The sequence below is a fragment of the Petromyzon marinus genome, chromosome 5 (genome assembly GCF_048934315.1).
Source record: "Petromyzon marinus isolate PM22_M1 ecotype Great Lakes invasive population chromosome 5, UKy_Petmar_22M1.pri1.0, whole genome shotgun sequence".
Lineage (NCBI taxonomy): Eukaryota > Metazoa > Chordata > Hyperoartia > Petromyzontiformes > Petromyzontidae > Petromyzon > Petromyzon marinus.
In genome coordinates, this window is record NC_133671.1 from 17008124 (window position 1) to 17024437 (window position 16314).

Below are 16314 nucleotides of genomic sequence, written 5' to 3' on the forward strand. Positions count from 1 at the left end.
CGCACACGCGTCTAATAAAAAGCAAGGGGCAAGTCCTTTACTTACTAACAACTCCTTACTAACAAGTCCTTACTTACTAACAAGTCCCTACTTACTAACAACTCCTCTATCATTTTTCATTGCTGGAGGGGTTGCTCCCCCCTACCTGAAAATCCTGGCTCCGCCATTGGACCAGAGAACGCCAAAAGGCGAACAGCACAAGGGCAATGCCACTGTCAGGGCATTTATAGCTCGGGGCGAGCAGCTACACAAAATGTGACCTTTTTTGCAAGTGTCAAAGTATATGAAAATAAGAATAGATTTTTTTACCCCTTTCTTTCTTGCCAGAAAAGGCTAAATAAACAACCCCCTAATTCTTGTGTTGTCATCCTTTGATACCGGCAAAAAAAAACACAAGGCCCCCATAACGCAGCTGTTGCTTTGAAGAGCGGCAGCACGTTGAATGGCATTTCTGTTGACGGCAGATCCTCGTCGCCGGTTAATTACATTCCGACTCAGCCGGCTCCCACGGTAACCACCGCGTCGCGCGACACACTTCAAACTCATCGACTCCTTTGCACGTACGTCGAGGTCCGGGGACGGGGGAGGCGCAGGAGGAGGGGGTGAAGGGTCCTTAACGGACTGCCACTTGTCCAGTTCTCGTCAAACCTCCCGATTCACCCACGGCTGGGCCTCGGAAGAAGTCGGCGCCACGTACGGACGATCATTGGGGCGGCTTCGCAGGCTCATCGGATTCCTCCAGGCGCAGACGCGTATTCTTTGATCCCGATTCTGACGGTCGTGTCGGCTGTCGGCCTTTGGTGGGGGAGTTGGTGGGGGAGTTGGTGGTGGTGGTGGTGGTCGTGGTGATGTCCGCGGTCACCGGGCCGCGGTGAGGTTCAAGTGCGCGGTGTTCGTCCGGGATGCGGTCACTTGTTACCGGTCAGATGACCGCAGATGGTTCGGTGTTTTTTGTTGTTGTCGATCTCGTTGTTGTCCTCTGTTGTATCGTGGGGCATTTTTTTGTTGTTGTTGCCAGTATCAAAAGTATGAAAAATAAGAACAGGTTTGACACTTTATGGAAATACGACGTGAGTTTTGTTCAGATGTTCAAACAACAAAATAGATACATTTTGCCGAGGAAATCAAGTACTGCATGAACTTACACGCACTATGTTATCATGCTCACCAAAAAGTACTGTGTGTGTGGTTAAGGCAGTACTTGGATTCCTTGCAAAATGTTTCTATTTGGTGTTTGAACATCTTAACGCCTCCTGTTGTATTGCCAGAAAAGGGTAAAAACCTATTCGTATTTTTCATGTCCTCTGTGTTTTAATCAGAGATCACTTAAAAAACCACGGAACTGTTAGAAACAATGTACACTATGCAATGAAGTGTCGGGGAAAGGATGTGTTTTTTGGTTTGTCGTTGTTTGTTTATTGTTGTTGTGTAAAACACCGAGCGGAGCGCCGGGCGGCTAAAATGCAGCAAGTCTAACACGTAGTAGTGGTAGTAGGTCTTCGCGACCAAATATTATCCATAAAATAGTTTTTTTTGGGTTAGATCGCGTAAATGTACATGTGTCGTTAAACCCCGAAACCACCCGACAATTAGTAAGGTTTGTCACGTTACTAGTTCAGCAACACCGGTGTGTCGGAGAGTAAACCACACGGCATTTACGATTCGAGTACGACGTTTCGCCGGTAATTACAACCAGCCTCATCAGGCGGTCAGCCGGAGTTGCAAGTTGGCACAGCAGGGGGCGCAGCTGGTGCATCTGCCAGTCGTCTCAGTCGGTCGGGCAATCCATGTGGCACCTGGGTCTGTCCCGTGACCTCCAGTCCGCAGCGAGCCTTCGACACTTCACGTGGCCTCACGGTGCACCTGGGCTGGCACAGGCGCCGTGATGAAGTCACTGCCACTTGGTTGCGAAAGGGGGTTGTTGTTGTTGTAAAACACCAACATGCGTCAAGGTTTACCAGCGATGGACGATGGGGTGATATGTCGTTCGTTAGGCTCTGGTGTTGATGCTGTAGCACTGTTTGAGCAGTGTGTGCGTTGCTGAGTCTCTATTGGACCTGCAAATCGCTGACAGGTCCGACGAGCTGCAAATGCAATGGAAAATTAACGTAAATAACGCATAAACAAGCCGGTGGAGCATATCTAACATCTAGATACGTTGCCGATTTGTGTTACCATTGGAATAATAGTATTTCTGCAGTGCTCACAATCGAAGACGAACTTGCCTGCAGCGGTTTGCGCGGAACTGCAACGAATGAGAGGTGGTTCGCGGACCTCTTCTGTAAAGACGAATGATTTACTGCTAAATTGTTGCAAGGTTCTCGTTAATTCTTTTCAACTTATCGAAAGAACACATTTTGACTTGGGCCACGATTTGTCCCTTCTTGCTGGATTGCGGTGACTGCGGTCGTATGGGGAGGTATGTCTTGCACGCTCTTTAATGAACACACCTGAGTAGTGTGGGTGGCACGTGCGCCATCACCCAGAGCACAGGTGGCATGCACTAAACTCAGCTAGAACAGAGTACAGCCCAGGGCAAGGGGGGCATTGTAAACTTGGTCGATATTTTGCCATTGTATCATCTTACTCAAATGGCTTCAGGTTAAACGTTTGCCCCAGATTTAGAGAGCAACAACTTTACTACTGCCATTGTTGTGCGCGGTGCCGCGGTGGCCTACGCCACTGCACTGTGAACCTGGCCACCTGAGTTCGACTCCCAGCCCACGGCTGACATCAGCGTTGAGTGAAATGCGAACCTGTCTTTGGTGACCCCCCCCCTCCCTCCCCAACTTCACCAACCCATATTAACAAGTGTGGTGAAGTATGGTCAAACAAACCCCACGGGGAATTCGTCATCCAGCAGCGCATTGACAAATGGCTGTCGACTTTTTTTCTTTAACGATTACATTGACGTATACCCAGGTTTACCGCTGGCAGGTTTTGAGACTTGGGGCCTCTACTCGGCAACCGTGATGAATATAAGCACCGCGTGCTGTCGTCATAGACGGAGCTCCTGTGTGGGTCCAGCAGGTCAGGTCTGGTCGGCCGGCAAGAAGCGGCAGCAGCGGCGACGCGGGCAGACCCAGCAGCTCGGACGACCCCGGCAAGCGGAAGCGCACAGACGTTCGCCTCACCGCGCCTCCCGCATGCGCTGCCAGCGGCTGCCCCCGGCACCGTTGCCGCCAGGGTAATGGAGGCGCACGCTCCGGTGACACGGACACAACACCCTCCTCTCGGGTGCACGTTGTGTGTTCCCGGTAAACGTGGAACGTTGGGCCAACGTTGGCCCAGCGGTTCCAAGTGCACGCCAACGTTGGGCCCAACGTCGGCGTGTTCGCTAGGTTTTCCGCACGGTGTGCACACGTTATCCCGACATGCATATTCTCCAGCATGGAGATGTGGTTGTTGGTGTTCATGGTGATTTGAACATGATGATGATGATGATAATGATGCTCTTGATGGTAGCAGATCTAATGATGGTCACCGTCGTGACGACAAAGGTGACAACGACGACGATGATGATCTTACAGCGGTGGCTGTTTGGTTGATGTTCACTGAGCAGGACAGGTCCCCTGGCCAGGAGCGAGACGTGGAGCGGCTGGGGAGGAGCCGGAGGGAGACGGCGCTGGAGAGCGTGCTCGCGGACCGGCTGCTGGCCTCGACGCAGAGCAAGGAGCGGGCGCTGCGCTTGGAGGCGGAGCTCGATTCCAAGGGCAAGGAGCTGAGGGCCCAGAGGGAGGAGCAAACAAGGCTGGAGGTGGAGATGAGGGCGAAGGGAGAGAACCTCAGGGCACAGAGGGAAGATCACGCCCGGCTCGAGGTGGAGCTGGCGAGGGCCAAAGAGGAGCAGGGCAGGTTGAGATCAGAGCTCGGCGCGCTGAGAGACGAGAACAAGGTGATTGGCGTGGAGCTACAAGACAGGGGAGCGGTGATCCAGGAGAAGGAGGTGGAGCTGCAGGACAAGAGGACGGAGCTGCAGGCGAAGGCGGATGAGCTTGCGCGCGCGCAGCTGCAGCAGGGGAGGGAGACCGCAGCGGTGCGGAGGTGGGCGGAATCAGAGGTGAAGAGGGTGTCGGAGGAGTCGAGGGACAAGGACGCTGTCCTGGCTCGCCTGCAGGCTGAGCTGACGATGCTGCGCGCACAACAGGAGAGGGAGCTGGAGGAGAGGGAGAGGGAGCTGGCCAGGACACGAGCGGCGCACGCCAGGGAGGTGGAGCGGCTGAGGGAGGACGAGGTGAGGCGCCTCGCTGGCACCGTGGAGAGCCTCGCCCTGGAGAAGGTAAGGGGCGGGAGATTGATGTTTCTGTCCGGTCGGGTGGGAGTGTAAAGCAAACGTTGTGCTGCGTAATTTCACATCGTAAGAAGTAAAAGCCCACGACATTTACATTGCGAGTACTGCCCACGACATTCACATTGTGAGTACTGCCCACAACATTTACATTGTGAGTACTGCCCACAACATTTACATTGTGAGTACTGCCCACGACATTTACATTGTGAGTACTGCCCACGACATTTACATTGTGAGTACTGCCCACAACATTTACATTGTGAGTACTGCCCACAACATTCACATTGCGAGTACTGCCCACAACATTTACATTGTGAGTACTGCCCACAACATTCACATTGTGAGTACTGCCCACAACATTTACATTGCGAGTACTGCCCACAACATTTACATTGTGAGTACTGCCCACAACATTTACATTGCGAGTACTGCCCACGACATTTACATTGTGAGTACTGCCCACAACATTTACATTGTGAGTACTGCCCACGACATTTACAATGTGAGTACTGCCCACAACATTTACAATGTGAGTACTGCCCACAACATTCACATTGTGAGTACTGCCCACAACATTTACATTGTGAGTACTGCCCACATCTGGCTTCCATGAGAGATTCGTTCATGAGGCTATCCACATATACAAGCACAGAGACAATTTCAACCGAGAAGATGGATTCTATCTTAGCAATCATTGGAAAGATTTGATAAATCATTTCAGTTCTTGATTGATTGTTCACGCTTACAGTGGCTTTCAGACAGCATACATTATAAAAAATTTCGTCTCCCCCCTCCTCTTTTCAAAAAAATAGATGGACTAGTCCTGGGCAAACTGCCAATCGCTGCGCGTGACGCCAACGTTTTTTTTTTATAAATAAATGTGCCGTTATAAATTTATGCAAACCGACACACCTGATGATGACCGTTTGAGTTATGGTCGAAACGTCGTGAGAATTTTTTATTGTTTTATATATATTTTGTTATTTTGTTGTTTCTCTTCAACGTGACTTTACCGAAAAAACTAAGAATATGAATTACTGCAGTCACGAAAGCTTTAAATCAAAATGTGAGTACTGCCCACGACATTTACAATGTGAGTACTGCCCACAACATTCACAATGTGAGTACTGCCCACAACATTCACATTGTGAGTACTGCCCACAACATTTACAATGTGAGTACTGCCCACGACATTTACATTGCGAGTACTGCCCACAACATTTACAATGTGAGTACTGCCCACGACATTTACATTGCGAGTACTGCCCACAACATGTTGTGGGTTTACTCTGCAACACTTGGCGTGCTTTTCGATTTAAAGCTTTCGTGACTGCAATGATTTATCTTCTTTGGTTCTTTCGGTAAAGTCACGTAGAATGAGAATAAAATAATAAATTGATAAAATAAAATAACACAATAATATTCTCACGACGTTTCGGCCACAACACAAGCGGCCGCTTGTGTTGTGTGAGTTATTGTGTTATTTTATTTTATCAATTTATTATTTTATTCTCATTCTACGTGACTTTACCGAAAGAACCAAAGAAGACTTGGTGTGCTGAACTCAGAACGAATTGGCACGTTTTGTTTACGTGACAAGCCTTACTAATTGGTTGTGTCGGGTGGTGGTGGGTTTAACGACACATATTTTACGCTGCCATGGATAATATTGGTCGCGAAATCCTACGTGTTAAACAGGGTGACATTTGGTGGTGGCGGTGGTGTGGGTGGTTCATTTTTGTCGTGCAAATGAACACAGTCGACAATTAAAAGATGTGAGCAAGCCATGAAAGAAATGCGTTGTCTGCGTCGAGGTTATTAAAGTTGTCTCTTATTTTTTCCTGTTTCAGGAGGGAGCTCTAAAGAAGCAAAGAGATGAACTCGTGAGGCTGAAAACCGAGGAGCTGGAGCAGGTGGTTCTTTCTCACACAGACGCAGTCATGATCCGTCAGTAATTGCCACTCTTGGTTTTCTTTCATGTGGAATCGGCTTGCGTCCAATCGTACAACAGCACGGCGCGGCGATTCTATTACAGATGGCTGAACCACATCCAGGCGTGTGGGATATACTGCGTATAAGGCTCCCCCTCTTATATTAGCTCTCAACTCCACCAGCAAATACAAGTACAATTTAGCTTCGAAAGCCCTGCTCTGTGCTGTACAGCCGCATGGCTACTTTTCAGGTTTACATTGGTGCTTTACCTGTACCCATTCAGTGGCTTTAACTCTGAGCCTTTTATTTGCTGTGGTATTTTTTTAGTTTTCTGCACGTGGAGTTATTCATCTATACAGTCATATTTTTTTATCATTACAGGGATGATGTTGGATTTTCAGGCCCACTTTCGGATTTTATTTCGCATTTTTGGATTTCAATTCATTGCATCACCTCTCAAGCGTTTATGCACTAATTTTTTTTACCCTTTCCAACATAAATCACTGCATTTGCCAAAGGCTCCAACGTCCAAACTAAACCAACCCATCGCAGCTCCAAAGAGTGGCAGGAGAAAGCATCCAAGGCTCGTCCCTGTTAGCTGCCTCGTTCCCTCGTGGGCCGTTGTGCTGACCGTTGCGTCTCTTGAGCAAAGCTTGCGAGTTTGCCCGCACGATGATCGTCACCCCTGCCCCAATGCCCCCCCCCCCCGCCATCCTCCCTCCCCGCCCCCGTCAGCTGTCGGAGCGGCTGGAGGAGGAGAGGAGCCGAGCGTTGGCGGACCTCGCCGATCGCCACACGGCAGAGTTCGTGCACTGCGCGCAAACCGTGAAGGTGGGCACACGGACGCGGCCCCGCGCGTAGCCCGGCGCGCGCTGTGAGCCGCCGCGGGGGCAATGCGCCCGCGGGGTGTCGAGCAACGGGCGTGCCGCGATGCCCGTGACAGGCCCTGCAGGGTCTGACCAATGCAGCACTGGTCGCACTGGTCGCACCCGTTACGCTCAAAGCGCTTGCCACAAATGAAGCGCGCCGCCGATTAGCACGGCTGGCTGCGTATGGTGCAAGAGAAGTTCAACATACGCACATACAACCACAATACCCTGCTGATAACGTTAAGGGGCATAAACCATCACGCGAAATTCAGTCATCCTCGCAGCAGAGGCTTTTGGCTAGCCATCACACAACGATGATTGCTGCGTTGCGCGCTTTCAGATTCGCTTCTGCAGCCGTCTGGAACGCATCTTACGATATTAAGAAGCCACTGGAACTGTGCACTTTTAAATACAGATCGAAAACTCATTTCTTGAGGACTGCCCTCTGTGTTCAGCTTGTTGTCGTTTCCCTCCGCACCTCCGATAAGCACGGTTGGCGACGTACGGCGCGAAAGAAGTTCATACGTACGGTGCCTTGACAAATGGGGTTGCAAAATAAGCGTCCACATTCCCAGCAATTTATTTCGGGTGATCAGCACTTCCCAATAACTGTGAATCAAACTATGGAGCAACTGGGTTCGACGGTGCCGTTCGCTGAACCATCGCTGCCCCAGATGTGTCAGCAGAGTTTATTTTTCTCTGATGGTGTTTGCGAGTAATCTGAGCTCACGCGTTGACTTTTTTTTGTTTTTAGGCGAGGGAGGAGGAGGTGTGCCAGCTGAGGGCTGCCCTCAGGGAGCAGGAGGCTGCTGCCCTCAAACTGAGTGCTCGGCTCAGAGAGGAAGCCACTGAGATGGTGAGGCCTTGAGTAATTAACGCATTTTCACAAATTAGGCAAACTCACCATCAAAGTGTCAGTATCATCCTACTGATATATATGATGCACAGGGTGTCGTTTCGAAGGTACTATCTACAGTTTATTTGGAAAATGTGGCTTAATTTGTGGAATAAGTCCGTGGTTTGACACGTACATGAAAATTAATTCACCATCCCAGTATGTATTACACTTGTTAAGGGATTGTGGGTAGAGCTCACTAACTTTTGAGCTAAAACATTAACATCTCTTTTGCAAGTGAGACCGAAGGATAGTTTTACAGTTGCGTTGTTGGTGTAAAAAAGTTGTTAGAATAGAGAATTATGGGACGAGATAATTGTGGGACGACAGAATTATGGGACTAGGGTATTGTTGGACTAGATTATTGTGGGGCTAGCAATCTGTGGGACTAGGGGATTGTGGGACTAGGTTATTGTGGGACTAGATAATTGTGGGGCTAGCAATCTGTGGGACTAGGGGATTGTGGGACTAAGGGTATTGTGGGACTAGATAATTGTGGGACTAGAGAATTGTGGGGTTAGAAAACTGTGGGACTAAGGGATTGTGGGACTAGGGTATTGTGGGACTAGATAATTGTGGTCCTAGAGAATGATGGGACTAGATAATTGTGGGACAAAATAATTGTGGGACTGGAGAATTGTGAGACTAGGGTATTGCGGGACTAGATAATTGTGGGGGTAGCAAACTGTGGGACTAGGGTATTGTGGGACTAGAGAATTGTGGGACTAGATAATTGTGGGACTAGAGAATTGTGGGATTAGGGTATTGTTGGACTAGATAATTGTGGGGGTAGCAAACTGTGGGACTAGGGGATTGTGGGACTCGAGAATTGTGGGACTAGATAATTGTGGGCAGAGAGGCTCCCGCTCGTGAGTGGACGGCCAGGTCAACGTGCACCCACGGGCACCGCCATGCCATGCAGGCGCAGCGAGCGGTTGGCACGGAGCGCGCCGCTTGGGAGATGGAGCGGCAACGGGAGCGGGTGGCGCGGCAGGAGGAGGGGGCGATGGCCGTGCGAGCCCTCGCGCTGGACCTGGAGTCTGAGCGACAGGCGACGCGTGGATTGCGGGAGGTGACTTCGCAGCTGACCCAGGTCGGGCGCCCGCTAGCATTCTTCCCTATCGGGCGCTGAGATGTGTACAGCTGCAACTCATTTTACATTATTGGCTGCCTCTATCTTCAAGAGACCTGGTCACAATTTGGTTGTTTTTAAATACGGATTCTATTGTATTTATAAATAATGTAATGAAGGTCTGATTCAAAACTCATGATCTTGAATCCACAAGTGCTGGCTGCAGGGGAAGCCCATCGATATAGGCGAACTAGGCGGTCGCCTAGGGCGCCAAATTAAGTGGGGCGCCAAATTAGAGGGAAAAATAAAAAAAATATATAAATAAAATAACGAAGATGTTATTATTTAAATTCCCGTGCGCATACAGAGGGAATATGAATTTGAATTCATTCCTCAGCATTTCTGAGAATATATTGATGTCAAATCTTTTTTTTTGTTACTGCAGAAATAAATACCGTAAATTGGTCTAAAATATCGTCTCGCTGTCGCGTACAAATCTATTCAGAAAATGCCGCGTCTATATTTTATCTGATCTCACAAACATTGGTTAGACAGACAGATGGACGTAGAAACCGAATAACCATGCCTCTGTTTAAAGAAATCCGCTTAAAAAAAACATTAAACAGAAAATAGGGGCAACATGTTTCCCAGTTTATCAAAAACCTCTGCCTCGATCTGCCCTCGCGGTTTGGGTGCCGTTTGCGTGGTTGACCCTAGGGGGCACCAGTTGCTGGCAGCTAGGCCAGGGCCGCCCCTGGCTGGCTCGTATTTGAGTTGTTATAAAGCGATCACCCAAAGGGCTAAATAAATAACGTAATTCAAATGTGACTCTGTTGTAAAAAAATATCGGTACACAAGTTTGAATTCCATGCTAGAATGGAAAGTTCACCGCTCTTACAACGGATCCATTGAGTCCAGAGGTGGAGAAAATGTATACTATCCACATTCGTGGAATTTATATACCAATTACAAATGTAACGATGCTACATATTTTCATCATGTGTCACTTAGATACTGCCCATCCTTGTCAGTCACGGGCCTGGCCTGGCCTGGCTAACAAACAGTGAGCCCGTGAAGTGGACGAACATCTTCCCGAAATGCTCCTCCACCGGAGCATTGCACTCTGGAATGTAGATTGTAAAACTGACTTCTTTTCGAACTGCTTTTTGTGTTTAGTTTGTTGCCCTTCCCCCCGACACCTCCGATTAGCATGGTTGGCTACGTACGGTGCAAAAAGAGGTTGAACACACGCACAAGGCGCCGCCCTTGGTAAGACCCGTCACACGTACCGTGGCGTTGGCGGTCACGGTGGTGTGTGTTCGTTCCGGCAGGAGGTGGAGGAGCTGCGGACCCAGGCACGGCAGTTGCAGGCCGAGCGGCTGTCGGCTGTGTGCGCCGTGGAGCAGTCATGCCGGCACGAGCGGCAAGAGGCCCTGCAGGCCCTGCGCGCCCACCTGCAGGCCGTGAGATCTCCCGCACGCACGGACGCACGTCTCCCTCGCCCGGGCAGGCATGCGTCAAACCGTGGACGCAATGTGTACACTTCACTGCATGTACAGCCTCCTCCACACGCCGTGTGGGTTGTTTGACCATGCTTCACCACGCTGGTCAGTGCGGGTTGGTAAATTAGGATTGGGGGGGGGGGGCAAAATTGATGTTAGCCGTGACCAAGAATTGAACCCAGGTCACAAGGTTCATTGTGCATTGCGTTAAAACCAGAGGGCTCAATACCACAATTTACTGCTCTACTCCACACTCGACTTCAGCTTCCTACACTGTCTCTTGAATTGTTTAACCAAGAAAGCCTCACCGAGCCTCAAGCCTAACATCAGTGACGAGCAGCGTCTGAATGGGTCGTGGGCCTTCCCTAGGTCATCTTAACGTCAAGTGAGCACCGGTGATGTCGCGCGTGAACATCTGCAGTTGGGAGAAAAATTTGGGCCGGTGGTGGTGATGCCACGACAGCCCCTCAGTCGGTGCTCACTATCAACACTTGCGCCGACAGTCTATGAAAGGCGAACATTGTGGATTGCTTTTGTCATTGTTGTTGTCGTCGTTGCGAACTCGCCCACAGGAGAAGGAGCGCGAAGTCGAAATGCTCACAGCCAAGGGGGCGGCGTTGGAGCAGGAGCTGCTTGCCGCGCAGGCGGCGAGGAAGAGGCTGCAGAAGGAAGTCCAGGCCGAGAAGCATCGCCTCCTGAGAGGCCTCCAGGAGACGATCGCGAAGCAGCAGTGGGCGCAAGACGAGCTGCAGGCTGCGGAGCAGAGCAAGCGGCAGGCGGAGAGGGAATGGGGCGGCGAGAAGCTCCAGCTGGAGAAGAGGATCCACGCGAGAGACTCGGAGCTGCACAGAGCGGAGAAGGAGCTACGCGCGCTGAGCGCGGAGGCGTCGGCGAAGGAGAAGGCGGGGGACGAGGAGCGCCAGAGGCTCGTGGCGGAGCTGCAGGAAGCGCAGGTGAAAAACCAGAGGCTGGAGAAGAGGCTCAACGACAAGGTGCTTGGCGCGCAGAGAATGGAGGAGGAACTCAACGAGAGGGACAGAGAATGTCAGAAGACGATGGCGGACCTGCAGGCATCCGGCCTGGAGATGCAGAGGATGCAGAAGGATCTGCGGGAGCGAGACACGGAGAGGCAGAGGATCGAGATGGAGCTTCACCAAAAGGAGATCGCCTTGCTGAGGCAAGAGAAAGAGCTTCGCCAGAGGGACATTGAGAAACAGACGTGGGAGGAGAGCCTGCACTCGGCCCAACAGGAGGTACAGAGGCTGAGACAGGAGCTCAAAAACGGAGAGAGTGAGAGGCTGCGTTTGCAGGTGGAGCTTCGCGAGGGAGAGACGGAGAGCCAGAGGCTGGGAGCAGAGTTGCGTGCGTTGAGCTCCGAGTTTGCGGACAGACAGAGCGAGATGAGCGAGCAGGCTGAGCGGCAGGATCAAAGTCTGGCGACCGAGCTCGCTTCTGAGATCGAGAAGATTCAAGAGCTGATAGAGAGCACAGGCAGCAGGAGCGTTCCCAGGAGCCCTGCCAAAGCCACACACAGGTATACAACTGCTGGGATTGGTAAGGCGAGAACAGATTGAGATCACGGGAAAGTGAAAATGACCCGCATACGTTGATGTGGAAATACCCACATTTTTATTTACTTTTATCATAGACACCCGGGCAATGCTTAGTCTGCACTCTTTCAACGGAGGAGGAATAGCAAAGCTACACACACTCTCTTATCATGGGTCAACACACCTCGACATTGGCATTTCGATTGTGAACATGCATATTGCCATGCTCAAGAATGGAATGCACCGTCCGCCGAGCGCGTGTGCTTGTCCAGTGACGATTATCTGAATCGGTCCTGGGAGCCCCCCCCCCCCCACTGTCTAGGTCGACTCAGCCTTAAATGCGGTGTGTAGTAAAACATCGCCACTGGGGGGTAAAAAAAGGCGGCCGGGCGTGGCGCTGCCCTACCCACCCCCATCGTGCGCGATGCCGGCCTTCACCGGTGCCGCTATTCGCGAACAGCACTTGCCCCGAACGGTCCCCTTCAGGTTGAATTACGTCGGGGCCTCTGCCATGTGTGTTTGCTGGGGGCCAGCGGGGCGCGGCTGCCCGCGGGCCAGGCGCTGCAGGGCCTGCGCGAGGTGGGGGACGACCTGCGGCACCACGTGCTGCAACTGCAGCAGCAGCTGAGCGACCGCACGCGGCAGGCGCAGCAGCTGCAAGTCGCCAAGGTGAGACGGCCTCACGGGAGCCGCCGTGCCGCGACACTCTTCCGCGCCTCCGCCGATTGCCGGGCCGCTCGTGAGAGCTCGTGCTTGCACGTGGATGTTAAACGTCTTTCGCACCGTACGTAGCTGCCACCCGACCGTGCTAACCGTTCATGCATGCACGGGGTGGGAGGGGGGCACACGGTTGGGGGGGTGGGGGGGGTGTGCCGTTTGCATTTGTGGTGCGGTGTTAACTCTTTACATTTCCCTTGAGAGAGAGAGGATGAAACGAATGTTCATATAATGAAGTCATGCACACATACAGTGAGGGAAAACAGTATTTGATCCCCTGCTGATTTTTGTACGTTTGCCCACTGACAAAGAAATGATCAGTGTATAATTTTAATGGTAGGTTTATTTGAACAGTGAGAGACAGAATAACAACAGAAAAATCCAGAAAAACGCGTGTCAAAATCAGCGGGGGATCAAATTATTTTTTTCCCTCGCTGTAGAATACGCTGTTATATTAATATTGGTTACAGGGAAGAGTGATGTATAATACGGGTGGACTACAGCATTGTACCTTCTTCAGCATTTTCAATCAGATTATTATTTATTACCGGTAAATCATCTTTCTCTGTTCATTTTAAGTGAAGAATGGTAAAGAGATCTCTCTGCACGAAACAATGATACCACGGGGTCAAGTGTGGTTCCTGCCACTTTTTACCAAGATTGCCCAGCGTGGAAAAATACCATCCGGAGGTGCCCTTTACAGCCGCCATCTCTCGTGGGGGCTCTTCTGTCAGCAGTGGCGTGAGCAAAGCTAATTGCAGGGCTGCACCTTTACCTATTAATGTGAAGCCAAGGTCAGGTTGAATTCTCAGAATTCGGCGAATGTAATTTATTTCAAGGCCGAATCCAATCCTGAAAGCGATTCCTTAAAGTCTGCTAAACTCCAGGTTATTTAAGCTGAAACCACATTATGAACACCCCACTGTAAAAAATATAAATTTGTTTTTATTTACAAGGACCCCGCAGTGTGCAGCGCTGGAAGATCTTCTTTCGTGGGTATTTCAGTGGTTGCAGCATGTATTGAACACACGATTCGTTCTGTGGCATCAAGCAGAGTAAACAAAGTCTCACGCTGGCTATAGGGGGGTGAGATGGAGGGAGGGGGGGTTTTGGATTCAGTGTGTTTGTGTTGGATCTTGAGATGCCCTTAAAGTAAATGTGAACCCCGCGGCCCCATTCCTCCATCAGGAGAAGGAGCTGAATGAGGTGAGGGAGCGACTGGAGCGGGAAAAGGCAGCCGCCGTGGAGGAGGTCAAGGAGAGGTTGATTCAGGTGCCTTCCTCAAGAATTCACCGGGCGAGGTGTCTCAGCGGCACGCTTTAGCGAGCGGCTCGCCATCAGAAGTTTTGCGAGGCCAAATCCTGCTTGGGGGGTTGATTCAACCCAACAGCGATTGTCCTTTGGATAGATCAGCCCTGCCATAGGAATGTGGAATTTGCACTGCTGGTTCAGGGCTGTGAACTGTAAACGGGAGATGAGCACTGCCTCAATGCTCATTTGAGCAAGGAATAAACCTTTATTACGAATTTTAGCTTCATATTACGGGAAAACCTTGCCCAGCGAGACTTATCCAACACGTGTTTCAGCTAAACAGACCTTAAATAAAGAGTGAGGGGGGTGGTAATTTTGGACCCAGGAACACAACCCTATTTTTTCCCATAAGGTCCATTATTTGTCTAAACCGATTTTGCCCAACACGGCATTATCCAGGAACGTAATCCCCCGCATTTAGCGAGTTTTGCCTTGTACTTAAAATTCAATGTAGTACCTTAAAACATATCTATACGACCATGTCATTTCAGGGATTTTGAACTAAAAACATTGTCTAAAAATAGTAATGATATTGTTTCACGTATTGTGCTGTGTTTTCGTTTTATTTTCTCAACGCAGCATTGTTCATAAACTGCTGCTATTGTTCATTAGGATCACAACGAAGAGCTGCACATTCTCAAAATCTCCAGCATCCAGGGCCCGCATCAGCAGCGCGATCTGAGCTGGCGAGGCGCTCCACCAAAGTACGCAGCTCGGGAGAACAGCGGCAGCGCTGGGCACCCGTGCGGCCAACGACGTGACGGCTTCGACCTTGAGGCTTTTTCCAGGGAGGGCCTCGAGCGGGATGGTGAAAACGGCTACACGGTGGGCCAGGGCGGCTCGTGTGAGCTCCAGAACGAGGTGCGCCAGCTGCGAGAGCAGATGCGCGAGAAAGACAGCGAGCTGCGCTCTGTCCAGCGCGGGATGCGGCAGTGGAAAGAAAGCACGGCCGGCAAGCTGGCGCGCAAGTTCCAGGAGGAGCTGCACGCGGAGCTACTGCGGTACAAGCGCGAGCACAGCAGCGGCGCGCGCGCGACATTTCGAGTTGAACGACGCTCAGTGTGTTCCGTACCGCCTGTTGTGTGGCATTCGTGTCCGACGTTTCCGCTCCACATGCTGGTAGGTTTTTGTGTTTCTGAGCTTATTCGGTTTTCAGCACGTGAAGAGAAACGTCGTACCAGACGACACGTGGTGCGGACCGTGGAAATGCATCAGAGGGCAATATAGTGCAAAACGCGAAAATCTGCGCTGTGTCAGATTTAATAGTAGCATTGACACTACTTTCTGTATTTGTGAGTGGAGGCTTTTGTTTTCGCATGGCCTTCATTTCTCCATTGTCATGTTGTTATTGACGCTATGTTTTGTGTACGCAGGCGAAGCAATCACCAGGAACATTACACAATGGACAGCTCCCGGACAGCACACATTGTACAGTATTGCGCAACTCATTCAGCGGATAAACAACTTTACCCACACATTGCCATTCGTGGTTTGTCTGCTTGGCCATCTCGGGCCCGTGCCTAGCGATTTTTTGATCAGTAAAATACACGACGTTTATTTTTTTAAATATTGAATCCAAAGTATTGGCAGTCTCTCGTCGCTAAGGCGCTGCATTGTGGCAGGAATGCAGCGCATTGCCACGACGGCACCGCTCCTCCTCCGTGCCGGCTCGAGCTGCCCTTGCGGACACGGGCGATGGCATGGGGTTGGCGGGGCCCGACACGGGCAACGGCGACATAGGGGGCAGCGACGCGGGCATGGGGCACAGCGCTGGAACCCTGCGCCTCCTCCACCACCTCCACGGCAAAATCCGGCAACTCAAGGTGACCGCACCGACTGGCGGCGGGGGGCCCTACGGCAGAGCCCTCAATGATAGAGCTTCCGCGCACTTCGGGGAACCAGGATCCAGAAGGTTTTCCGCGCGAACCTCGAGCCTTGAGGAGCTCACAAAGGTAAGAGGGCTTTCTCGTGACGGCGTGGCATCTGCTCTCAGGCAGGTGCCACTCAAGCCCAAACACATGGGCAGTCCTGAGCCCCTAAAGCAATCAACACCGTGCAGTTTCCCATATTCCCTCAACACTAGTCATTGCCATTATTATACAGTGTTTAGAACATATTCAAAGCCGGTAACTGGTGTTACAATCAATGTAGAATTCTGGCCTGTGAGTGAACCAG

At 51.0% G+C, this 16314-nt stretch overlaps 1 protein-coding gene across 4 annotated transcripts in view; it reads left to right on the forward strand.

Annotated features, from left to right (window-relative positions):
* Nucleotides 1–16314, forward strand: part of LOC116939147 (uncharacterized) — a 41398-nt gene that overhangs the window by 22447 nt on the left and 2637 nt on the right. For 2 of the 4 annotated variants that reach the window (XM_076062269.1, XM_076062286.1), the window contains exons 10-22: nucleotides 3028–3187; nucleotides 3563–4279; nucleotides 6142–6204; nucleotides 6959–7054; nucleotides 7847–7948; nucleotides 8910–9080; nucleotides 10391–10522; nucleotides 11134–12095; nucleotides 12645–12780; nucleotides 14017–14100; nucleotides 14752–15140; nucleotides 15513–15567; nucleotides 15762–16091. In XM_076062269.1, the coding sequence (XP_075918384.1) occupies nucleotides 3028–3187; nucleotides 3563–4279; nucleotides 6142–6204; nucleotides 6959–7054; nucleotides 7847–7948; nucleotides 8910–9080; nucleotides 10391–10522; nucleotides 11134–12095; nucleotides 12645–12780; nucleotides 14017–14100; nucleotides 14752–15140; nucleotides 15513–15567; nucleotides 15762–16091 (3397 nt within the window). The remainder of the gene's footprint in view (nucleotides 1–3027; nucleotides 3188–3562; nucleotides 4280–6141; nucleotides 6205–6958; nucleotides 7055–7846; nucleotides 7949–8909; nucleotides 9081–10390; nucleotides 10523–11133; nucleotides 12096–12644; nucleotides 12781–14016; nucleotides 14101–14751; nucleotides 15141–15512; nucleotides 15568–15761; nucleotides 16092–16314) is intronic. The other 2 variants (XM_032947194.2, XM_076062277.1) reach the window with 2 other exon arrangements.